The following is a 24,989-nucleotide window of genomic DNA, read 5'->3' on the forward strand; positions in this document are numbered from 1 at the left end:
AGTATCCACCATGAGCCTCAAGTGCTGCCTTTATCAACCTGGAGCGTGTTATCAGTCATTTGTTCTGGCTGTAAATGTCCCTTGTTGTAGTTCTACTGTTTGTATTCACAAGGATAAGCATACTCTCCCGTCTCATATTCTTGTAGTTATGCCTAGGTTTATTAATAAGCATAAACCTATAAAGCCAAAGCACTCGAGCCAAAGCACTTTATAACAGCCCCTCTTTGGTTTGCTGCCACTTCTGCATCTGGATTCAGTTCTGCCTCTATTCATTTAAATTACACTTTTGCCTTTAGTGCAAAGAGAGGTTTTGGGCTTCCTCGTCTAAATATCAGAGGTGGTGCAGTCTCAGAAATTGGATCATCTGCCCAAATATTCGCTCACTGAACCTTGGCTAAAGAAATGCATTGATGACTCTGAATTCACCTTAAATGGAAATACTATAAAGAGGGCATAATTGGAATAGTTGTGTCACATCTCGCGTTTCAGCTTCAGACATACATGCTGTTTCCAGTTTGAATTTCTGGCCCTTATTGGGTCAAAATTGGGCAGAATGACTGTATTATTGCCAGAGGAGTGTGTAGACCTCCCTCTGCTGACTCATCCAATATTTATTAACCTGGCTAATGTGCTTGCTCAGCATAAAAACTCTGAGAGGCCGATTTTGGGTGACTTAAACCATGACTGGTTAACTACTTCATCTTTACTCTGGAGAATTGTGCAGTAACCTTAATTTGTGCCAACAAAATTTTATTATTTTTGTAAAATTACTTATCCAACTTATTGACAAACATGCTCCATATAAAACACTTTGAACTCTCAGAGCCTTTTTAAAGACAGAAATAAGGCATGGACTATATTAAGGCAAATTGGTGACCTTCCCATACTCCTTAATAATTACTAATTTATATTCTAAAAATCGCTGTGCAACATTGTTAATTGACTTATCCACAGCATTTGATGGGCTACAGTTGACCACAGCTTCCTTCTACAAAAAGTATTGGTGTAAATATTTGGAGCTGGTTCCCTACAGCTACCTCTCTGAAAGATGCCAGTGAGTTTTAAGTGAAGCAAATTCCATACTTGCAAAAAATAGAGACATCATAAGGGTATACATTTATTTATATATTTATTTATTTCACATGGCTTTACAACACAATAAGCTTAGATCTTAGATCTAAATAAGCAACAATCAGTCATCAAACATAACATTACTTTAACATTAACCCATTACATTAACCTAAACATAAACAAATTAATATAAACACATAAAGTTGTGATAGAGGAGTGTAGAAAGCAGCGGGTAATACTTTGGATTAACGCACGTCCTGTACAGCGTGTCCCCGCCGGAGTGACGCAACTCCTCGGTGGTCACAAGGGGGCGATAAGTCCACTAGTAGACAACTACAGGCGTAGGTGGCAGTGGGACTGGCGGGGAAATGTGTCAAGTTCACAAGTGCCGATAAAAATATATATTCCGTTGTCGCCTTAAAAATAAAAGCACAAAACACAGGAAATATATTTTATTATATGTACCGCACAGATGAACACAAGTCATATCTCCAAACACACAGTTGTGTCCTATCGTGTGTTTTTATCCTGTGTATTTGGACTGACGTGTTTTGCAGTCTTTTTCCCTCTTGGAATAAAGTATACAGCACACCTAAACATTAGTTTGCAGTTGCAAACCAAATAGGAACAAAGGCTGAAACATCAAATCATATCATAGTATCAATCTTAGGTTTTTTTTTTTTTTCTTTTTTTTCTTAATTCACCGTGTAAATTTTGTGTTCCTGTTTGCTTTGCACTTGCAATGCAATATTCAGGCGTGCTGTATACTCCATATATGAAAATAAACGCTGACGGTACAACTTTATTTTCCTTTATCACAGTTTCTCCTCCACATGTGGCATGATGTCTATCTCAACCTCAACCACGGAGTTTCCATTACTCTGAAAACCATGCACCATGATGTGGCGAGGTCCTTTATTTTGAAAAGGAAAAAAAAAAAAAAAAAAAAAACAGCCAGGAATATTCCGAACCGGAAGTATCGGTTTATTTGTGTTTTGTTTCCTGGCTTGACAACAACCAGCCACCCGGGGAATGTGCCTGGACTGATCTGCGAAGTTTTCCGCAACAAATTTCCACCCTTGTTGTACAGGCGGACAACCGGGTGAAACAACGCACAGTTACTTTGCTCTAACGGCAGAATCGAGGAAATTCAAAGGTAAGTGTAAAATAAACCGCTGGAAACGAGCTTGGTTAATATCACAGAGAGTGAACTTCCTCCTCCTCCTCTGCGGGGCTACCGTGAAGCTAGTCCTTCAGCTTCGTTAGCCAGCTTTACCGAACATCATGTCTGCTAAATGCCTCTTTTCATGTCGGATAAAGTTATGTATTCCTCCTACTTCGATACACCAGTTTGCCTTTCAGCTGTCTCGGCTAGCAAACACGCAAACCGAACCCAAACAAAGCCGAGTCGCAGTTCGGCTAGTGAGCAACTCTTTGGGCGATTAAGTTGGACGTTAGCCTCGGCTACATAAAGTCAATCCACGCTAGCTAGGAGGCTACCACTGGCTAGCCAGCTTGTGGAAAATGTAAACACAAATCTGTCCTGCCTTCCAGGAGAGCTTCATGTCGCGTTTTCGTTTTCGAGTTGAGTGTCTGACTTCAGTAGCAGCCCGAGAGAAAGTTATCCCGTCAGCTGAGCCCCGGGGCGGAGTGGACAGGACTGTTTGTTTGAAATCCTCAACTCAAATGTTAACATGGGCTACAGCTCGGACATCTGCTGATTGTAGTTAGCTTTGAACGGTGGTGAAATGCTGCAAAGTCCATTAACCCTCCTGTTACCTTCAAATTTACTAACATTTTTTTTAACCGTTTGGTCTCAATATGACCCCAGAAAATTATTATAATACTTTTTTTTTTTTTTTTTTTTTTTACCAAAGTTTAAGTGTCAGGTTCTTCATGTTTCTTGTTGACTACCTATATAGTCCTTTAAATAAAACATAACCCCCCACTCAGCCCCTCTTATGCGTCAGAGTTGTTGGGGAAGTTATGTTTTTCCCTTCCAAATATATGAATTATCAGTGGTTCTCTCACGGCTACAGGTGTGGTTACGTTTGGTTAGGGTTTTAAAGAGGAGGAACGATTTTTTAAGATTATAAACTGCATGCCATAGTTCCTCGGTGTTAATCAAAGCAACTAAAACAATTAAAATATTAATAATTCTTGTGTGTGTTATACAGTGAAAAAAGGCTTGGGTCCATTTGACTCCAGAGAAACACTGATGTGTACAAAATGTGTCCAGGACATTGAAAACAGATCATCATCTTAATTTTATGTTTTCCCACTTGTCCTCATCAAATTAGGAAAACTCATGAAATATGAAGCAAAGAAAACTATGTTAAGCATGTATTTCAAGATGTTAAATATTGAATGGGGTCAGATTGACCCCAAAGATATCAAGAGGGTTGATGTTATGAACTTGTTGTGAAACCATGTGAAGCAACTGTTGGTTGTCTGATCACTGTAGAGGCTGTTGTATCCACGACTGTCCCACTAAATCAGTAAGTCTGGAAAAGTCAGCTTTATGTATGGCATTGAAATAGGTATTTTTTCCGTTGACCAGCGATGGAAGGAGTAATAAAACATTATATTTTTGCAAAATATTTTTTTTAAACCTTGAAGCTGCTTATGAGGAAGTGAAATTACTAATGTCAAATGAGTTATTTAAAAACATGCAACTCCAAAAGGACAAGAGGATAGCGTCCAGACTAGATTCTTTTACTTAGAGAGATAAGAACTCACAAAATATATTCTTTCTCAAACAATGTAATAGATTACTCTTCTTTGCTGGTTGTTCATGGTGAACAGCTCTACACCTAGCCAGTTTACAATAGCACAGTTTTTCATGCTAATTGGGAGCCCAAATAATTTGTACTCTGTAATGATGCCAGGCTAAGTAAAATACATTAGAAAATGAACTAAAAATATTCATAGTTCTCTAAAAGATTCTAAATCACAGTAACATGGAAAACTTGCCCTTGAGGAGTGCAATCTGCGTCTCTAGCTAATCAGATGCCTCATTTTTACATCACAGTTTTGTCAGTGAGCCACAGACCTTTCAGCTATTGGAGTGTTTTGATAAAGCATGATTTCTCACTGTGTTACTGTACAGCACATGCATGGTTCTATAGCAGCATTAATTTGTAATGATTAAAAACGGGCCCATATAAAGATTCTGTACACCTTTTATGGTATAGTCAACAGTGTTACAGCCCTGATTTGTCAATGTGTTTGGAAATGAACGGATTTGGTAGCTGTGCTGTTACAGTCAGAGGATGGTGGAGGTTCAGATTGAGTCTTTTGACCCACTTACACTACGAGAGTAGCAGTTCTGTTCTGACCACACACTCTGGTTATTTGTCTGACTTGGAGATTTTCTCTCTGAAAAGTTTTGTGGAACAGACTGTCTCAGTCAAAGCAGGGCAAACATCCTCGATTGACCTTATGTTGTTTTGTCAGATGAGGAGCAGCACGGAACCGCAATATCTTTACATCTCATAGGCAGTTTCTGGCTCAATGTCAGGTTGTGAGACTGGCCATCATCACTGTGTCTTGCCAGCTTGGCCACAGTGTAATACACAGCCAGCCCTGTGTCTTCCTCTCTGTTCAAGCTACTAAGACATGTGTCTTCCAGTGTGATAACAATGGTCTTTTAGAGTATTAATATAAGCTTGGTTAATGTCCAACCATGTGCACATGGATAATAACATAGACTTAAGGTTGAAGTTTAGATGACTTTATTGTCTTCCAGTAAATATAACTGTCCAGGAATCAATAATACCTCCTGTTCCATAGATATTCAGTATCCTAAACCTGTCGCCACAGGGTAAATGTGTTTCTTAGAGCCAGGTTCACTCCTGATCCCATTCCCGGATTAGGCTAGTCCCAATTGGTATCGTGGTGCAAGTATCATTCTTTTTGGATATTTATATCATGGTAACGGACAATTATGCCATAAATACATTTGTTACTTTTAAGAGGGGAGTCATGTACTATAGATACAGTTAGCTATACATTTTTCTACCCATGGGAGCAATTTTCCAGCTATGTTGGGCTGCTGCCACTGTGCTAATGTTTACAGGCTGTATAAAATGAATGAAACAAATGTTTGCAGCAGCTTTAAAGTTACAATGCAGTCCATCAGTGCGTCTGTGGCTTTCATTGAACAGTGAGCCCCAGCGCTGCCGGTGAATTGTGAATGGCTGTTCGTGTCTCTTTCCTCCTCCATTGTAGCGCAGAGCGGAACAGCGCCGTTTCCCCCATTCTACCACCCATCTGCTTCCTACTCCCCCGCTGGTCGGGGTGAAAAGCCTTTAGCCCCGGCAGAAAGGACAGACAGTGAGGGGACTGTCATGGGATTTGGCGGTTGTGGATGTAGATGGCTGATGAGGTGGACTCACCCATGCCACCCACTTCCCCTCATAGCTACTGCTTTCTACTGATTTCCACTCTGCCCTCATATGACACTGGCTCACATCTAAACACTGTTTTGAGATGGACACAATATTCCGTTCTCTCCGTTGGCTTGTGCAGTGGAAAACCCATCCAGCTAGTCATCTTCTCAGTCAAAGCCATAAAAAGTGTTTGACTTGTTTCTCACAGGGGTTCTCTAAATGATCATCCGGTGATTATGATCCACCCCATAAATGTTAGGTATTCTGTTAATGGCCTGTCACCATTACAGCTGCCTGTTCCAAAATGACAGAGAGAGCCTGATAAAATACAAAGCAAACAATAAATAAATAAACAAAGGCACAGGTAGTGGTCAATAAAAGTTTGTATTAAAATAATAAAGTAAGCTATACTCCTTTTCCACATAATTTGAATGAATAATTATTCTTATAAGAAAAAGAGAGAGATAAGAATGTTAACATTACAGCTGTAGTTAGACATCTTAAATTTCAGCAGCCAGGAGAACACAGTGATTGCCACACTTCTCAGAAAGGGCAACTTTGCGTGCTCCACCAGTGGAAAATATGCGAGTGAGGCAAGCACGTCAGTCATCAAATGGTAAATGGTATCAAGCGCATACTATTAGGTAATTAGCACGTTGGCATAAAACCTGTGATTAATTTTCACATGGTTAGACCCACTGTGTCACGCAGCCATTAGAACAATCTGTTCTTTACTGTTTATGCTTGATGTGCACTTAACATGAAGTGCAGTTGGCAACAGACAGCCATCATTAAATGCCGGTGTCAGTTCATGATTGGGTTGGTGATTTACTGATGACGTAGTTTAAAATTTTGGCTTCCAGAATAGGTTGCAGAAATCCTCATTGTGCAGTCATAGTTTCTCACTTATAGTTTGTCATGACATTCAAATGGAGCAGGTGCCTCAGCATAGTTTACAGGATTGAATGGAAAAGTACCTTGCCCTCTTGGCTATAAATTGGAGTGTTTAGTAAATACTGCTGAAAGCTGCCTCAGAGCCTTCACTCTGATGCCTCCTGTGCCCACTCTCTCTTGATCTCCATGCATTCGATAAAAAAACTGTGTTACTGTAAGAGTGCAGTTACTATTCCTAAACTGGATTTTGTTGTATGTGTCTGTTGTCCTTTGTCTGTTCTTAACGTGTTTTATTTTAGAATTTTTGTAACTCTGTAATGGTGTGCTCTTCTTGGCCAGGTCTCCCTCGAAAAAGAGATTTTAATCTCAAGGGATTTCCTGGTTAAATAAAGGTTAAATAAAAATAAAATAAATTCTTAATACACTTCAGCTGGCAGATGACAAGCTAAATAGAGATTCATTAAGGTACAGGGTTATTTTGTTGTCCAGTGAACAGAAATTTGGCCTGAATGTGACGGGTGCTGGGCAGGCAAACAACAACAGGCCTGCATTTGCTTCAGAGGAATGTCTGATGCAGGAGACAGAGCTGACAGTTACAAAAGAGCTGATATATTTCCTCCACACTGTGGTAACTAAACAAAGTTATGTAAAATGCCTTAAGAGCAATGTAGCTTCTCTAGAATACTTGGTGTCTTGTCTCTTTGACTGCTCCAATGTCAAAAGCTGAATGCATTGTCATGATCAGGAAGTCTGTCCTCTGGCAGGAATGTCACCGGAAATTAGTCTACATCACGGAACACTTTGTAGAAGAAACCCTTCAGCCACAAGTTGTTCCCTGTGTTGGGAGCAGAGCATTGTGATTTGAATTGAATCGTTTAAAATGTTAGTGGATGTTGCCTAAGCTGGCTTATCTATCTTTGTGACAGCCCAAAGAGGCCTCAGTTAAGTCACTGTTGCAGCCTACCTGCAGTCTGGTAGCTATAGTGGAGCCACCCAGTATACTGTCCCAACTGAAAATAAGAAAAGTTTTTCTTTGCAGGTAGAATAGAAATAGAATGCCTTTATTGTCATTGCACAGCCGTACAGTGAAATTTGGTGCATCTCCTGAGTGGTACACACAATAAAACACAAGCAGCATCCACCAGTCACACACACATGCATGCACTAGATATTTAAAAAAAAAAAAAAAAAAAAAAAAAAAGGTAGTTACCGGGCACAGAAAACCAGGCCTGCAAGAATCCTCGGACACTTACATCACCCCTGCCTATATTTGGGCTTCAGTGGTGAGAAACACCGCAGAGACTCTTCCTTTGTAATACACAGTGTTTCCTATATATCTTATCTCATCTTATTTATTTATTTATTTAGTTTTGCAGATGTGCTGCTTTTTGCAGTGATTTGAATTTTGCCCTATGTCTCTCAATGGACTACACTTAGTTTTATATAATGTTAAGACTAAATTACAGTTTCATTTTAATTTCACATGTACTCTTGCCGTGGTGGTAACATCCTTGCTGTGATGGCACACCACTGTTAAATAAAAACAGAAGAAGCACTGCTCTTACATCAGCTAAACAAACCCATACAGGCACTATTTGTGATCAGCATTGTTACTCCACTACTGGAGTGGAGAATCAGAGCCAAGACCACTGTCAAGAAGACAGGAAAGTCATCAGTTCAAAACTTAGAGACTACCATAATTTAAGGGGAAAACAGCTCTATGTGAGGGGTTCAGTTGTTCACAGCATGTACCTTGGTGTTGGGATCCAGTTTATGTATTTTTTTTCCTAATTAGTTTAACAGTATGCTGAAAGAGTTACTGATCTTTGAAGTTGTACTTTCTGCTGACATTTTAAACACTCATCAAATGCAATTTTACCTTGTTCATTCAAAGTATGTGGAACAGGATCTTGCTCAAGCAGGACAGGTTCAGAGTATAGCTTAATTAAATTCCAACAAAATTACATGTTGCAATTATGAAACAGGATTTGACCTATAATATGCCCTGGCTTTGCACCAGCCATGCCCCACAACACACAGTGTTCCACTAGAATTTGGTTATGTGCCTAATTGGTCCTCTTGAAAATCACAGGCAGTGGAAACCTGCATATATTTTGTTAAAGCTTTGCAGGAGCCATCATGTTATTTCTTTGTGGTCTGAAGGGCCATACTTACTTGTTAAAACCATTACCACTGCAGCCCAAAATGCCACATTTTGCTTGCTTTTTTTTTTTTTATACCTCATCACATAAATTGTTTTGTGACCCAGTCCCCCTAAAAACATCTTGCGATCCCATGACAGTTTCCTGATCAACAGGATGGGAACCACTAGGGTTTAGCATATTTTTATTCCAATAGGTCTTTAGCATTAACATATCAGCTGATGTAAGCTCTATGATTTCTTCCAAGGGATGGAGGGGTGCATTTTGGGAGTCTGAACAGTTCTTTATTCTGCTGTACTAGGCTTCCTGCCCTGCAGTTCTCTCAGGAACTGGGCCACTATCCCAATGTGTAAGCCGCGGTTGCATGTGAAAGCCCTTGGGCTGCAGAACTTGGACACATGCACATCCGCGTGCACACAGATCCACACACATACAAACTGACCACAGTCACATGGAAAGTCCCACTCACTCTCTCACTAGTGTGCCAAGCTACAGCGCAGAGGCAGGCTGTTCTCTTTTAATTACAGCTCGGGATTGTAATTTCACATTGCCTCGCGGTTGCTTGAAATTGCTCCTCGATCCTGTTTAACTTTCCTCTCACTCACATGACTCAGTTAGCCGGGTCCATATATCATCAAGCCTTGTTACGGTGCAGGGTTTCTGGTCACAGGAGTTTCCCTGTGTGGAAGTACGAGGTAAGGACCTCTAGCCAGTTATAGAAGAGTCTCACCATGGAACTGGGTAATCACCTTCAATAGTCGCAACAGAGGAGCATTCTCTGTTTTTGATGGTCTGTGGCATTGTTCAGTTATGGGCTACACAAGATTTGGATTGGAGATAGTGTGTCTGCTAAAAGGATGCATGAGAGAATTTATTTGTTGATATCAGATCAAAGATAATTTGTTATGATGCTTCAGCGTGTAGTATGTTGAGTGTTGAAATATCTGTAAGTATTGAAATGTTAATGTATAAATGAAACTTTCTGAAAGGCTTTTATGGTTTTATTTTGTGTTGAAGGCTTAACGTTTTTTGCATCACGTTTGTAACAGCCAATTTATGATTCTGCATCAAAATGCTGCTGTAGCTGCAGGTGTCTGTTGTGCCTGCATAGCCCACAGAGGCCGCTGCCATAGCTTACGTGCACCTCTCTGAAAACATAAGTGCACAGAGCAATACATGACCCCATGAATTATGATTTGCTCGCCTTGGTTCTTTGGTTCTTTGTTCTTGTTTTTTCTTTGACCCCTTATCCCCAAATAATAAAGACTGTCACATGTCACTATATTCATGATGAGAAATGTCCCAAAGCATCATTTGGTTATTGTCATCATTGTGTGTAGAAATGTGTGATATTTGCCACGCTGTTTCAGAGAATGCCAACACAAGTGTTTATCTATGGTTTGTTAGCATGGAATTAATAAAAACTTGACCTAGCCATCTACCATTTTTGTGGTCCACATGCAGACCCACCAGTGTAGAACTATAAATGCTAGCCAGCGGCGACACATCTACACAGAAACAATAAATCAGCCTTAAATTAGTACATTGTGTCTCATTGTGGTTGGCCCATCATGATGATGATGTCAGAGGCCCAGATTTAGCTCACAAACAGAGGCTTTGACCGAGTCAGTGGCAACATTGTGTCTTTATTGTCCTGATGATCCACTGACTCAGTCGGTGAGTCATAGTCATGGCTTGGTGCTACATTTGTAGTGCGTGCATAATGCTTAGTGTTGCACCTCTCAGGCTGAATATATTTTTTGAGGTATGTATGATAGGTAATGATGGCCCAGCATCTCAGTTCTTAAACAGCTGAAGGCTCTTTATTCATGAAAGCTTGTGTTGGAAAGCATTATGTAGTTAGGACTAGACAGCGTAAGCAGTGGCCCAGCTTTGGATTTTGCACAGACCAAGTTCTTATTTTTTCTTACTGGAAACCAGTATTATAGTAGCTTCTTGCAGCTCAGTGCTTCTCGTCCTTTTACTCCACACTGTCATGTGATTTGCACCTACAACATAGTTAAGTATGTAGTATATAGATGTCTCTGTTTTTCCTGTGATTCTGGACATTGATGTCAGCGCCAATTGTGAATACCATCTTTCCCATAAATTTAAACCAGACACCTTATGCAATACGCATGAGGTGTCTCGTTTAACAGTATTGGGTCTTTGAAAACTCGCCTGGAAACCACAGATCAAGAGAATCTTTGGCTTTTCTTTCCAGCTTTTGGCAAGATTTGTCTTACATTCAAAATGAAGACTATCCAAAATAGTGAAATTAAGGTATGCAGTAAAACACATAGACACACCCATTTGTGTTCTTTGCGACTTAAGTGTGTCTTAACTTAATTTTATGCAGGGTTTGGTTTTGAAATGTGACACTTAAACTTTCAAAGCTACCATTTAAACAGCATTATCCTTTACAGCTTGGTTACCATTCTGATGCTTGATGAGATGGAATTACTGTTTTTTCGCCTCACGTAATGAGATGATTTTAGCATCTCATTTATCTTTGGCTCATGGTAAACCATATGGGTAAGCCTAACACTACTATGAATCTTTGAATTTACTCACATAAAAACAATTCTGTCATGCCAGTCTTGTTAAAGTACCTTTTTGGTTTGAGCTTATGCATTTCAGCTGAGGGCAAGGGTTGGGGCATGGCCTTTGGAGTTGAGGGTAGCAATTTCATGATGGATGAATGTGGATTACCCACTAACACATTATCGCCTTGAGAATATTTTTTTCCACCACTAGATAGTATCAAATAGCCAAGACTTTAATATAAAATCCAGAAAGACAATATTATGTGATATATTGTCAAGATTACAAGGGTGGATGTATTTCATTACAGGTTTTGGCTTTAATCCACCTTCACATCTTGTTTCTTGCCATTCTTATCATGCCCTGTTTTAGCTTAAAATTCATAGCCTTCCTGTGAATGAATGCTGTCGCTGTTGCTGGTTGATCGCCAGACTTGGCTCTCTGTTTAAATGAAGAAATCACCTGGCTTATGCATTGCTTACTTGACGAAGGTGACAAGATTGGGTTTCAATACAAAAAGTCAGTAAAAGGTACATTTGTTCAGAATATGGTGATTTGAAGTATAATGTGCCATTGTTGCTTTCACACAATATCACATGATTTGTAAGCCAGCTAACAGTTTATACTCTTATTTTGGTGGTTTACTACTCCCACACCCATGCCAGTCTACATAAAACCTGGGCAAACCAGGCACCAAATCGAGCACAGTCGTCTCTCTTCTGGCTTTTGTGTTTTGTCAAAGATCAAGACACACAGAAACACACCTTACTTTTTGAGGAAATTCTGTCAGCTCATATTGACAAACATGAGACTGGAGAGGGCAGCGCAGAGTGGCTCGGTGGTTAAGCGTATCACGTCACAGCAAGAAGATATGGGGTTCACATCTTGGCCATGATCCTCTCTGTGTGGACTTGGCGTGTTCTCCTCGTGTTTGCACTGGTTTCCTCCTGGTGCTCCAGTTTCCTCCCATAGTCCATATAATAACATGCACATCAGGGGAATTGAAGACTCTAAGTTGCACATGGGTGTGAGTGTGTTTGTCTTTGTGTTCATCCTGTGATGGATTGGCAGTCTATCCAGGGTGTTTCCCTGTCTTCTCTCCAATGCATGCTGGGATAGGCTCCATACTCATGCGACACTGAATAGGAATAAGTGAGCATGGAAAATAGGTGGATGGATAGATGCTACCAAAAGAACTGATAAAGAGGACAACATTAGGTGAAACCAAATAAACCAATAATTTTCTGAAGAAAAATGCTGGTGTACAAAGGGTAGTGTTACATTAAGTTAAATATGGACTAAATAATGGGACCTTAGCTCGCACTTGGACTTTGATTCTTACAAGCCAGAGCAGAGTGAGAGGGAATGCTCTGAGCATTCCCATTTCACACACCCATTATTCATTGTGGGTTCTGACTGCAGTTTTGTTTTTCCAAGGATATGACAATCAAGGGTGGGTGTACTAATCAACAACAGATTGTGTTGTAATGTTGCAGTCAGTATTGTCTTCATGTCCATGCTACCCTCTTATAACATGACTGATATCACATTAAGTGCGGCATTAGTACTTGGAACATGACCTTACTAGATAACAGATATAGATGCTTACACAATCCATATTGTAATCACAGCATTCTCCTGATTGTATGACAATCAAAGTATTGTGCATGTAAACAGTCAGTGATGTTACACCAAAGATGAACCGACAGACCTGAGTCTGTGGCTGTCCTCATTTACCCTCTGTCCATTTCAGCCTCCTACATGTATTTTTGTTCTCAGACTTGTAACCTATTTTACTGTGCTCAGCCTTGTTAAAGTATAATGAGGGCTAGCAGAGAGCTTCAATCTAATACGGAGCTTTAGCTTGCAATGGTGTCAGTTGTGGACTTTCTCACATCAACTCAACAAGCCTCCAAATTGTATGTTTCTAGCAAGTGAGCTCTACAGCAGTGCTAGCTATGAAAATTTTTGCTAACATGTTGTAGTGCTAGTAATACCCTTAACTATTTCAGTTCCAACAAGCGTGACAGTTTCACTTTGGACAGTTGGTTTATGTGACGAGGGTCAAGTCAATATCATTCCCAACAATTTGAACTAAAGACCCAGAGTCTAAAACTTCATTTTATTAAAGATATGTATTGTAAGAATGCTCAAATCTTGATGGGAAATGAAAATCATTCTCAAAAAATTATACTAAATAAGAAAATCACAGCTTCCTTTTAAGTACTATCACGGCAGTTATTAGTTTTGTCTTGTAAGGACTGTATACCACAGTTGGCCTCGTGCTCCTTCCAACTTTATGTGTAGTTGAAGAAGTTTTAGTAGAACCAAGACGTTGCTGGATATAGCTTGATAAATGTGTGTTAATATTCTGCTCCATGCTCGACTCATAGCTTTTAGCTTTTAGGAGTCCATGGGGACAAAGGGTGGCTGAGTCAGTAGTGAAACGGTCCCTCAGCTGTAGGACTTTTATTAAAGCCATTGTTGGCATCTATGCTGCTGAATTGCCTTTGGGTGAGATACTGAACCTCTGATCTACGGGGGTTCTAGTCAGGACTAATATTGTTATTATTATGTGTTTCAGATTCATGTGCCTGATCTGCAGGGAGTTGTAGAAGAGGCATCCAAACATTGGTAGTCCAGCCGCCAAACTGAATGTGGCCTCTGGCTGTGTAGCAAAACCCTTTTTTAAAGTGTCCTTTCAAACTAAAGTAGCCCCAGTAAAACTTAACTACTGCCTGATCCTGGGGGAAGGAGAACCACAGCCAGTCAGGCTGAGGTTTGTAGGTTATGTGTGTGTGCATACACTTCACAGGATTCCTGCCCCAGTGGAGATTCACAGTGGGCTTGTTAATCGGTCTCCTTTTGGCTCCCAGTGGAATTTTCCTAAATTCATCCCCTAAAGCGATATACACAGAGAGGCACACTCGCACATCGAGAGAGGGATGTAGCATGTAAAAGCAGGGGGAAGTATCCATTGTCCGTATAGCTTATCTGGCATTAGGTTTGGGGATTTTGAAAGGTGATGAATCCACGAGTACAGTTTTGCTTAGGATTGGTTGGCATGTGGACCAGGGAAGGCCAGGCCTAGATGTGTCATGGATATCTGGAATGTTGTTAAATTCCTGTGGTTTCAAAAGCAGCTGAAGGTGGACTAAAGAAGGGTTCCATCTCTCTACAAGGGCAAAGAGATGTGCTTTGTCAGAGTGGGGCAAGTATTATGCTAAAATGGAATAAGTGACCCAAATAGACATTGTAATTTGTGCGTGCCCCATGGTCAAATTGTCATTTTAGTCCAAGGAGATGCATCCACACACATACAAGCAGAATGCCAGTGTTTTGATATCTGACTGTGTAGTCCTCACCCACAGCAACAGTTGCCATTGTCAGTCTATTGTCCTTAGTGTTGTGTTTTGTTTGTCTCTTCCACATGAGAGATAAGCTCGGCAAATTGGACGACACAAATAGACAATCTGTCACTTGAACTCTTCAAGGGAACACACTCGCAAGGACACACACACAGCCATTCCACAGTGTAGTACAAATCTTACTACTATAATTGGAGACCGGCGTGCCCTGTTTCTCTGAACACTAACATTAACGGGCACACCATTCCTCTGACCTGCTTCATACAGGTATCAAACAATTCATAATGACTTTGGTATTAATCAAGCCTACATTACTTTTGTTGACTTTGAGTAGTTTTCGCTATTTTTGCAATTTTTTGTGTATGAGACAATGAACTATTTTGCAAATTGCAAACCATGGCAGCCCTCCAAATACACACGTATTTGCAGCGAACCCAGCTAGCCCTACGTGTGAACACACCTCTCCTAGACCTGCCATACAGGTGCAGTGACCAAAACGCACCAATCCCTCCTTCTCCACAGCAACCCAGGCTGTTAATGGGGGGTCATTTAAGATGTAGGAATGGTTTACCTGGCATTGGAAAATAATGTTTGATCAGATTTATCTCATGTTAAATGACTTTACCTGACAAAATAATCACTGTGCTACACACTGACTACAACGTCCCTGAAACAGACTCATGAATTGACATAAATTAAAATTAATTTGATAGGTAGTGTTAGCTAAATTAGTACTCACCTTTGCTTATTGCGGCATTATTCACCCATCCTGATTGGAAATACCAGTAACTATCGGTGCTCTTATATGCCTTCATTCTGGCAGCGATGTAGGGTGACGGGTTCTCAACCAGGTAGATGTAAACATCGCCGAATTCGAGTTTCGGCAGGGACATTGCGGTGTTTAACGGCTCGTATACAGCAGCCGGTGCTGTATACGGGTCACAAGTGCCCAACGCTTCCAACTTATTTCGATATCTTTTTTTCTCGGCTGCTGACAGGTGATTTAAATGACTATTCTCTTGTTTGTCAGCAGAGAGTTCTTTGCGCGCCGTCATCTTGGAACGTTGTTTTGCCCTCCAGGGCTCCCGGCAAGTCATGTGACAGAAAACTATCAATACTGCCATCTTGGCTGATAATGTGGCGTGCAAAATGCATAGTGGGATTGATTGGAGGGAAACAGTGGGACAGCAGCGGGATCACTGCTAGCAAAAGTGATGTTGGCAGATACAGTGGTTGTTGCTGATAGATACAGTTTTATCAGTTGGAGAGTTGATCAATTAAAACTATTTTTTAGACCCTGTAAGGGACACATGAACAGAAGTTTTAATTTGACATTGTAATGCGTCAGCCATCTTTAAACTAAAGTGTACGGTTGCGTCAACAGATTACAAAACTGAAATGAGAGGCTGTCCCAGGTAGATTTGGACATTGTCATTAGCCTTCCTAACCCTTCTGTGTGATTAGGAAGACAGCCCATCCGGCTATCCCCATCTCATACAGAGAGATGTAGAACCAGTATGCTATCCAACACAGCAGAACAGATGATGATGACTGAGTTGAATATTAGATGTACCCCTCATTCTTAGCTTGAGTTCAATCTCTGATCTCTTTCTCCACTTTTTTCCCTCTTCAGGTTGGTATCCAACGTCTGACCCAGTCAGCCTGTCAACAGAACTCACTCCAATCCCTGTGATTCGGACCAGGGACCGACCACACCATCAGACCTCTTCAGTCGGCTTTTAGCCACCATGTCCTAGCTTACAACCATCCGTGTCCTTCCTCCCCCCTGACCATCCTGTCCCCTCAACCCCAGCCCCTCTCCCCCCTCCCTCTCCTGTCTCTTCTCCTGATGTCGTGAGCACTGTTTCTGGTCCTAGCACCAGTGGGACCCTTTCTGGCGTGATGAGCAGCCTTCGCCAGCAGCAGCATTATGGCAGCTCAGGCTCAGAGCGAGACCTCCACTCAGCTGCCTCTTCAGTCAGCCTCCCCTCTGTCAGAAAGACCCCCAAAAAACGACGTCTGTCCCTCCACTCTCTCTTTGGTCGGTGCCGCCGACCTGACCGTGACCCGAAACGCAAATCCAGACACTTCCAGGCTGGAGGTGGGGTGGATGGCATTGCCAGCACTGAAAGTGTCCAATCAGAGACTTTCCATGATAAAACCTCTGCGCACTCTGCGCCGGCCGTGGCATCGACTTCGTCAGCGTCTGGGTCTTCATCAGACCTGCGGGAGTGCCCACTGTGCCTGCTGCGCCATGCGCGCGAGCGCTTCCCTGACATCATGACCTGTCACCACCGCTCATGTGCAGACTGCCTGCGCCAGTACCTGCGCATTGAGATCTCAGAGTCACGCGTCAACATCAGCTGCCCCGAGTGCTCAGAGCGCTTCAATCCCCACGATATTCGGATGATCCTGGGTGACCGGGCCCTCATGGAGAAATACGAGGAGTTCATGCTGAGGAGGTGGCTGGCAGCTGACCCTGACTGTCGCTGGTGTCCTGCCCCAGACTGCGGGTAAGAAAAGGATTCAGGTTTGATAAGGTTTGGTTATAAATCTATGAAACTGGGTGTTTTCAATGAGTGGACAACATTAGTCTGGTAGACAAAATCCAATAGACAAATTAGTCCAATATGGTCTTTCCATAGAATAGACAACCAGGTGAATCCAGGTGAAAGGTGATTCCTTTTTCGTTTTATTCATTACATCTTCTTCAGACATGAAGGTTTTTAGAATCTTATTTTTGGTTTTCTATTTTGGATACTTAAAGTGTGCCTGATGTTGCATGCTTTTGATGGCAACAAAACACTAGTCCCAAAAATAGCATTGTAACTAAACTGAGCAAACTTCAAGTCTGTAATCTGGCCTTTTAAGTTCTCATCACCAGATGCCAGACTTATATTGAGGTAGAGTACAGCCGCTTATGTAGTTCCTTTATTAATGCCTGAGTTATCAATATAAAGCTTTATGAATAATACACTTGTTAATGGACAAGTTGATTATTTTGGAACCCAGGCCCTGTTTATAGATTATCTGACATCATCCTCGGATGTGGAGACCATCATTTCACTGATTTCCAAGCACCAAGCTTCTGGTTTCGGAAAAGCAACATTATCTCTGTTTTTCAAAGCCATTTATGATTGCTCCATTGACTGTTGCTCTTGTACCTGAGCGGGAACCTGCAGCACATTGATATCATGATCAGTACTGAAGTGACCGGTGAAAGGATGGTCTCTATGTCTGAGGATGATGCCATATAATCTGTAAATTGTTGGTTTAATGAGTCAGGCATTCATGGAAAAAAGATATGAGCAAACGGTGTGTGATAAGGGAAACTGTCATGACATGATATTATCATCCATAACTATATGATTGTCATTGTCTGTAGAGAGAGGTAGGACTAAATGAATCTCCTTTTTTTGCTGTGTGGAATAGGCATTTCGCTATTGCAGGTTGAAACTAGTGGGACTCTTCTTAAAGTTTCTTATATGGAAGTCCTCAGCACTAGATTCACCTAATTTTTCCAAAGGGAGATTTTATTGCAGTCATAAGTGTTAATGAATCATTCTCATGCAACACTATGTATGTGGTTATGAAGTTAAAATTAGTTTAATTGGAGCAAGGAAGGAAAAGTTAATATTAGAAACCAGGTCAAAAGGAAATAGATCACTAGGATGACAAATGATCTTGTTATTTATTGTGCAAATAACCCACAGGTTAACTAATAATTATGTGGTTACACCTTGCAGTTCCTTTAGCAAGACATCTGCTCACAGTTTGTGTGAAACTGCAGCAACCCATGAAGTGAAATCAAAGGTCATCATGGATGGCATGTTAGTCTGACACCACCCATAAGCAAACAGTCACAGGTTTCATCCCTACCCTCTAGATTTCATTCAGTATCCAGAATTTCATGGAAATGTACATTATATGACCAGTATAAATGGTATTCACAGTGGCTACATTAGAGCCTTAAGGCCTATTCACACTGCAATTGATTCCACAACTTTGTCATTCTCTGAAAAAGTTTGCATACTTACATGAAAGTGAAGAAACAGCCTGTCCATACCCAGTTGAATTTTGCTCATCTTGCCTTCTACTTGTATGTGTTTCACCAACCCCCTTCACTACACAAAAGAACAAATGCTGTAGTTATTGTAAAAGTAGTTGTAACAGTAGTATTAATAGTCATAGACTGTGAAGAAATGCCCATCCTTGCACTTAGTCCAGTTATCATTATTTTGTTTCTGAGTGATTGCTGACCTCAGTAATGGTTTACCCATCACACACACTCTGCTGTGTTGATCAACAGCACACCAGCAGTGGTGACACAGTCTTTTACAGCTTTTTCATCAGTTTGTTTCTTGCTTTCATCCTCTTATCATTTTGCTCTGGTTCACTGCTACACACTCCACTGGCACTCTGTCTCTTTACTGCTTTATAATTGCCCTCTTCACTTCCCAAGCTGTCAGGTTGTGTTCCACAGCTCTTTTGAGATTTCACATTGTTCTGTTACATTATCAAAAGCATGGCGATTAGAGCTGCCTTGACTGCGATAATACAATCTAATTTGTCACCTTGCATTAAGGTCTGTCAAATCAGATAATTTTTCAAATTGTGATTGAAATTTACAGAGCAGAAGGTGCCTCTCATTTTTGTCAACTGGAGCTTTCTGAAAACCTAAAAACATAAGCACACTTGTTTTTAACATCCCAGGATCACATGCAAGGCCATACTGCAAGGACATGTACATGAAGGTTAAGCAGCCCTGCTGACTGGCACCTCCGCTACGCTGTATGGGTTGAAATTTGTGCAAGTATTAAAATGCAAAGAAGTGTAGCATAACAAACCAAAGACCAATAATTGCAAACCAAAAGTATGAACTTTGCAAAATATGACCGAAGTCTTAAATGTGAAAGATAAAAAAAATCTTTTTTGTATCCACTGTCACAGTCTTTGCAAACCAAACTAAAAAAAAAACATATATATATGTGTGTGTGTGTGTGTGTGTGTGTGTGTGTGTGTGTGTGTGTGTGTGTGTATTTTCATTTATACAGTTTCACTCAAATTGTAATTATAAGACTGCAGTGTTTCCTCCGCATTCATTTAGCAGTGGTGTGCCACCCCATCAAGGAAGTTACTACTACCACCATTTCAAGAGAAAATGTTACAGTAATTTCATAATTACATGATTGGAGTTATTTGAGTCATCTGTGATCATTTTGCATAATTTTAAATTCTACAATCAGGTTTCCATTCAAATATCGAGGGAAATTTTAGACATGAACCTAAAGTATCATCATAATAATAATATGGGTGAGGAACTGGGTGAGGTCAGAAATGACGAGCTTGATGATGTAGGTTGGAGCAACATGGTTACCTTTTAACTGCAGGAACCTAGATAAAAATTAATAACCAAGCCCTGCATGACTGACGTAGCCCTGCTATGGGACGCTAACTAGTGTCTCACTTTGCTTTGAGCAGTAATGGCGGCTCCTCCCCTTTAGTGAAAGTAAGAAATAGCTTAAGAAGTAGCTCATTTGAATTGTAGGATTGAAATTGCAGCCTTCTTTTTAGACTCAATACATTTCTGATCAGATCTGATCTTTTCCATGCTGCTCCAAAAGGGTGAGAATACAAAGTTTGAACTAGATTCTTTTAACTGGAAATTTGAAAGTGTACAAACGATGTAAAGCCAGATTATTTTACTAATCTCTGCTGACTGGCCGTTCACAGTGGAGCCTTTATGATCCACTTTATGGTCCAATTTCTGATGCTTATAGAGATCCTATGGAATTTGTACCTGGCAGCGGATGTGATTTAAATGTAGTACATGCACATTACTTCAGCATGAATATACTTAAGTAAAAGTAAAACTACTGACTTAGAAAAAATCCCAAATGTACACAAAGAAACCACTTTGGTCTTACTGTCACCACTACTGCTACTGCTACTAGATACAGTGCAATTCTTAAAACCACTATAGAAAGGAGTTTGGCTACAAGGTGATATCTCCATTTCAAGGGTTTTTTTTTTTTTTTTTTTGTGGCAGAAATTTAATAAATGAGGAAGGTGGAATAAATTATTCAGACTAGACAATGCAGAAAGGTAAGAAAGAGAAAAAAAAGAAGAAAAAAAAACAACAACTGCTTTTTACTGCATCTGTTTTCCTTGGAGCCAAATGCCAAGCTTTCCTTCTGACCGAAAGCTTGGCATTTGTTTTAAAGAATCCTGTATTAGGACCAAAATGTGCAGAGCCGTTATTTCTCAGTATTACACCTTGTTTTTTTTTTTTTTTTGTTTGTTTTTTTTTGGCACCTTAGCAGAGTTCTCAATTAGGAGTGTGGCAGTTTTATCTTAGTAAATACAACTGTTAATCCCGCCAAAAAAGAAACTACTACTGATAAAAATGATAATGAGGTTAGACATTAATGAAAAGCAGATAATAAAATGGATGAAAATAGTCATACAACAGGAATAATTAGGTAAAAGACCAAACTATGTGTAGTGTAACTGCATTAAACTGAATGCGTGCTAAATTATAAAACACCAGTCAGCAGTTTCTGTGAATAATCCCCTGCAGCGGCTTCCTATTTATCTACAGTACGCACATCTGCTTCTTATGAACAAAGGACACTGTCACTGGTAGAACTTCTGACTTCTGATGTCTGACGTGCATTTCCTGTGATTAAAGACTGACAGGCCGACATTTTATTTGATCACACCCGATCAATCTTCCCCTCGTCCTCTTGTAGCTGAGAAAGCTCCTGCCACGTTTAGACAGGAAACCAAAAGTTTGTTCCTTTTCTGTTAGCTCTCATTTCTTCACCCAGTGTGGCAATTCTGCATCACACAGTTGCCCTGAGATCACAGGATAATTTTCCACATCCTTTATATTTACACCCGGTATTTTTCTGTATTTTTGTTGGCTGTGTTCAATATTATGATCAGATCTTAGTTTCACTAAACAATTGTGTGTTTGTAAGCTTTGTAAACATGTATAGCCTTTGTAGTCCCCTTATGTGTTGTCATTTATGGTTATATCCATTTTCTTTGTGCCACTAGTATCATGAATTAGTATCACTAGTATCGTGCCTGAAGAAAGTAGACATGGCTACTTATACCAGTCGTCATGTCCTTGTCACATGGCAGGCACCAGAATAAACACTGATGATTTAAAAAAAAAAAAAAAAAAATGCTCTTGTTATTAATATATTTAAAAAAAAAAAAAATCCAGTGAAACATATTTTCTGACCCCCAACATGCTTGGGGGTGTGCAAAGGATGGTGTTAATAGTAGAAAGAAACCTCCTCCAGTTCATGCCTTTTATTTGTTTCCATAATCTGCCATCACATCTGTCCTTTTTTTTATTGTAATTACAACCACTGTAAATGACAGAGATCTTACTAATTAAATATATACTAATAAAGTTAATAACTAGTCTGTTCACAAGTAACCAATGATATTTGACAAGGTAGGCAATTATAAATAAATGTTGCACAACATGCGGGCCATGCTTTGCCTCAACATAATGAGCATTACCCACACACTTTGGACTGTGTTATCTCATTAATACTATGGTCATGCTCGTTCACCTGTACTGTAAAATATTAATGGTGCTAGGCTCACAGTGACTTTGTTCACAGCTGCTTGGCTGTTACTTGTTGTTTGTCTGCTACCAGCTGTTTGTTGGAAAAAATACTGTTTTTTTTTTTTCCCCAGAAAGTCCAAACTAAGTAAATGCTGCACGTATGATAGCCTAGCTCTAATGTGATTTAACCAAGATTTTCATGTAGTGTAATAGTTGTCTACATTCAGTAATTTAGTTTTAGAACTGCAGGTTCCCACAGCCGATGCCATGTGCATCAGCTGATGCTAGCATGTCTACTTACTCATCTTAAATAATGTGTGGGAATGCTTAACTGAATGCTTAGCTCTGTCTTGTTGTTGCTCAACAGAATGTTTCCATTCATAAATGTAGCTGATGCAGTTCATGTTGAGTGGATCAGCTGATGGATGCATGCAATACACGCATCTTGTCAGGTCATTATTGTGGGTTAATTAAATAATTTGTTTTCTCCAAGATGGTTCCAGTATCTCTCAAAAAGTGTGGGAGAAAAAGATGGAGCGTTGTATTGCTGTGAACCGCTTTTTTACTTTTTTTTTTTTTTAAAACCGTAAATAAGATCTAGACTAATTTAGATAGTGCCCTGCAGGCTCCAGTAGATAAAGACCTGTTGAGCAGATGTTAGCGTGCATTAGCCTAATAACCATTCTCCCTCCAGCCTTGATAGTGCACAGTTACCTGAGGACACACACAGGGGCTAACAGGCAGGTGCTGTCGCATATTAAACCCAGGAATGCTGAGCTGTAGACTCTCTTTGTTGATAATTTACACAAGGCTTGTGTGCTTTTGCATCATTAGTGAGTTGTCTCACATTGTCCGGTACATACATCAACCAAAGTGTTTGTTTTTCCCCATCGTCTGCTTGTAATGTTTCCATGCCAACCGTATTACAGGCTAGACTAAGAAAGTGAGTATGGTCATGCCTTCTGAAAGGCTGCTGCGATCCAAGGGGTTCAGCTCAGGTAAGAATATATTAGTTTACTCAGAATCGAGGTGCTTTTAGATTTTATTGGATTTAGGTGAACTTGTAGGTTACAATAAATATTTGAGCTGTACCACAGGAACACAAATAGAAATGTGAGTAAATGCAAAGACATGTTTGAAATTAATTTCACAGACAGAAGAACTATTTGTTAGAGGCAATTGTGGTATTAGAGTGTAAATGGCTGCTGCAAGTGTGGGTTTTTCATTGCTTAGTGAAATTGCCTTAAGGTTCTCATTACTGTGGCTAGTGTAGATTTGCATGTTATAAGAAAACAGGAATAAGAATTGATCTCCATTCTTCCATGTAATTTTCCTGACAATCAAATTGATAATTTGTAATGAGGGAGACAAGTTGAGACATGCAGTCATGTACAACTGTGTGAACTCTGTGATCTCATTGAATGGTTGTGCTGCAGCTCATTGGTTAAATAATCAGGTAAAGCCAGCTTATTTCCCGTGTTTATGTAACCAAGCACTGCCTTGTGGGTTCCTGGAGGCGCTGCATTGTGTACTCTGCATGTGTCTTCCTGTTGCATGAAACACACCAGCATTTACTCCTGAGTTTCATCCACTCTTCAGTGTTGCTCTCCTTGGGTATCCACATAAAACAGGCTGCCATTTTGGCCTTCTGCCCCCTAGTGTTGTGCTCTGGGCCTACATCATGCTGTTTTACCAGTGACTGTTAGCGACCACCATTTTGACTTCATTTCTCCTTATCCAGGTACGCAGTCATTGCGTTTGGCTGTGCCAGCTGTCCAAAGATCACTTGTGGGCGCGAGGGCTGTGGAACAGAGTTCTGCTACCACTGTAAACAGCTGTGGCATCCCAACCAGACGTGCGATGCAGCACGGCAGCAGAGGGCCCAGAGCCTTCGGCTGAGGAGTTTCAGGTCCTCGTCCCTCAGCTACAGTCAAGAAAGTGCAGCTGCAGGTAGCAAACATGGACACAAACACACATGCACAGACCTGACCTGTGCCGTTGCTATGGATACACATTGTCAGCCGACACATAACTTCATCCACCTATAATTACGTCAAGCAGTAAAGATGTATAGAAACAGCCACACTGCCGCACAGACATGTTCATATATAATATACATACCACAAATACAACAAATATGCAGAATGTTGTCTCCCTCCAATCCCCCTCCACCAGGTGATGACATTAAGCCATGTCCGCGTTGCGCTGCCTACATCATCAAAATGAACGATGGCAGCTGTAATCACATGACCTGCGCCGTCTGCGGCTGTGAGTTCTGCTGGCTCTGCATGAAGGAGATCTCTGACCTACACTACCTGAGGTGAGGCATGTTCAGTTGGCCAAGTTATTGTAGCTTTCTGTTTCCCTTTGTGTTATCTGACTTAATTTTCTGTTGTTCAATTTTGAGTTTGTTTATTTTTCAGAATTTCTTGGTGGGCTCTTAGTTTAACTTCAGTTCAACTAGGGTTGGGCAGGTTATCAATACTGATATTGTGATTTGAGATTAGATATCATCTGGAATTTTTGATAATATCGTGATATGACGTAACTGTTGTCTTTTCCTGAAATACAGTAAAGGGATGCAGTTTTCTGAACTCATTATACTTATCAATATTTTGTTACAAATGATCCTTTATCAAAATCTGTTAATAAATCTGTAAAGGTCTTTTGAAATCACGAATATCAATATTGAAGTATTCAGACAAAGACGTTATGATATTTGGCTTTGACCATATTGCCCAGTCCTCTAATCAACACATGACACTGACGTCTTGACTCCTTGTGGTTTTAATATGTATTAATCTTTGATTTGCAACCCATAATCAGTTATTAGATTCTCTCCCAACTGAATGATTATTTTTGTTTTCATTTTGTTGACTTTTGGAAGCAAACATAATAGTTTCAGTAGTAGTTATAGTTTTTTTTTGTTTTTTTTTTTTAATCACTTTACCAAGACTGTTTTTCATGCCTT

The 24,989-nt window shown here is 40.3% G+C and overlaps 1 protein-coding gene across 1 annotated transcript in view; it reads left to right on the plus strand.

Annotated features, from left to right (window-relative positions):
• Positions 1-2,083: 2,083 nt before the first annotated feature.
• LOC115367652 (E3 ubiquitin-protein ligase RNF19A-like) overlaps positions 2,084-24,989 on the plus strand; it is a 30,465-nt gene continuing 7,559 nt past the window's right edge. Inside the window, exons 1-4 of the mRNA XM_030063495.1 lie at positions 2,084-2,227; positions 16,064-16,943; positions 23,760-23,968; positions 24,194-24,338. Coding sequence (XP_029919355.1) covers positions 16,333-16,943; positions 23,760-23,968; positions 24,194-24,338 — 965 coding nt within the window. The 5' untranslated portion in view covers positions 2,084-2,227; positions 16,064-16,332. The remainder of the gene's footprint in view (positions 2,228-16,063; positions 16,944-23,759; positions 23,969-24,193; positions 24,339-24,989) is intronic.

The sequence above is a fragment of the Myripristis murdjan genome, chromosome 11 (genome assembly GCF_902150065.1).
Source record: "Myripristis murdjan chromosome 11, fMyrMur1.1, whole genome shotgun sequence".
Lineage (NCBI taxonomy): Eukaryota > Metazoa > Chordata > Actinopteri > Holocentriformes > Holocentridae > Myripristis > Myripristis murdjan.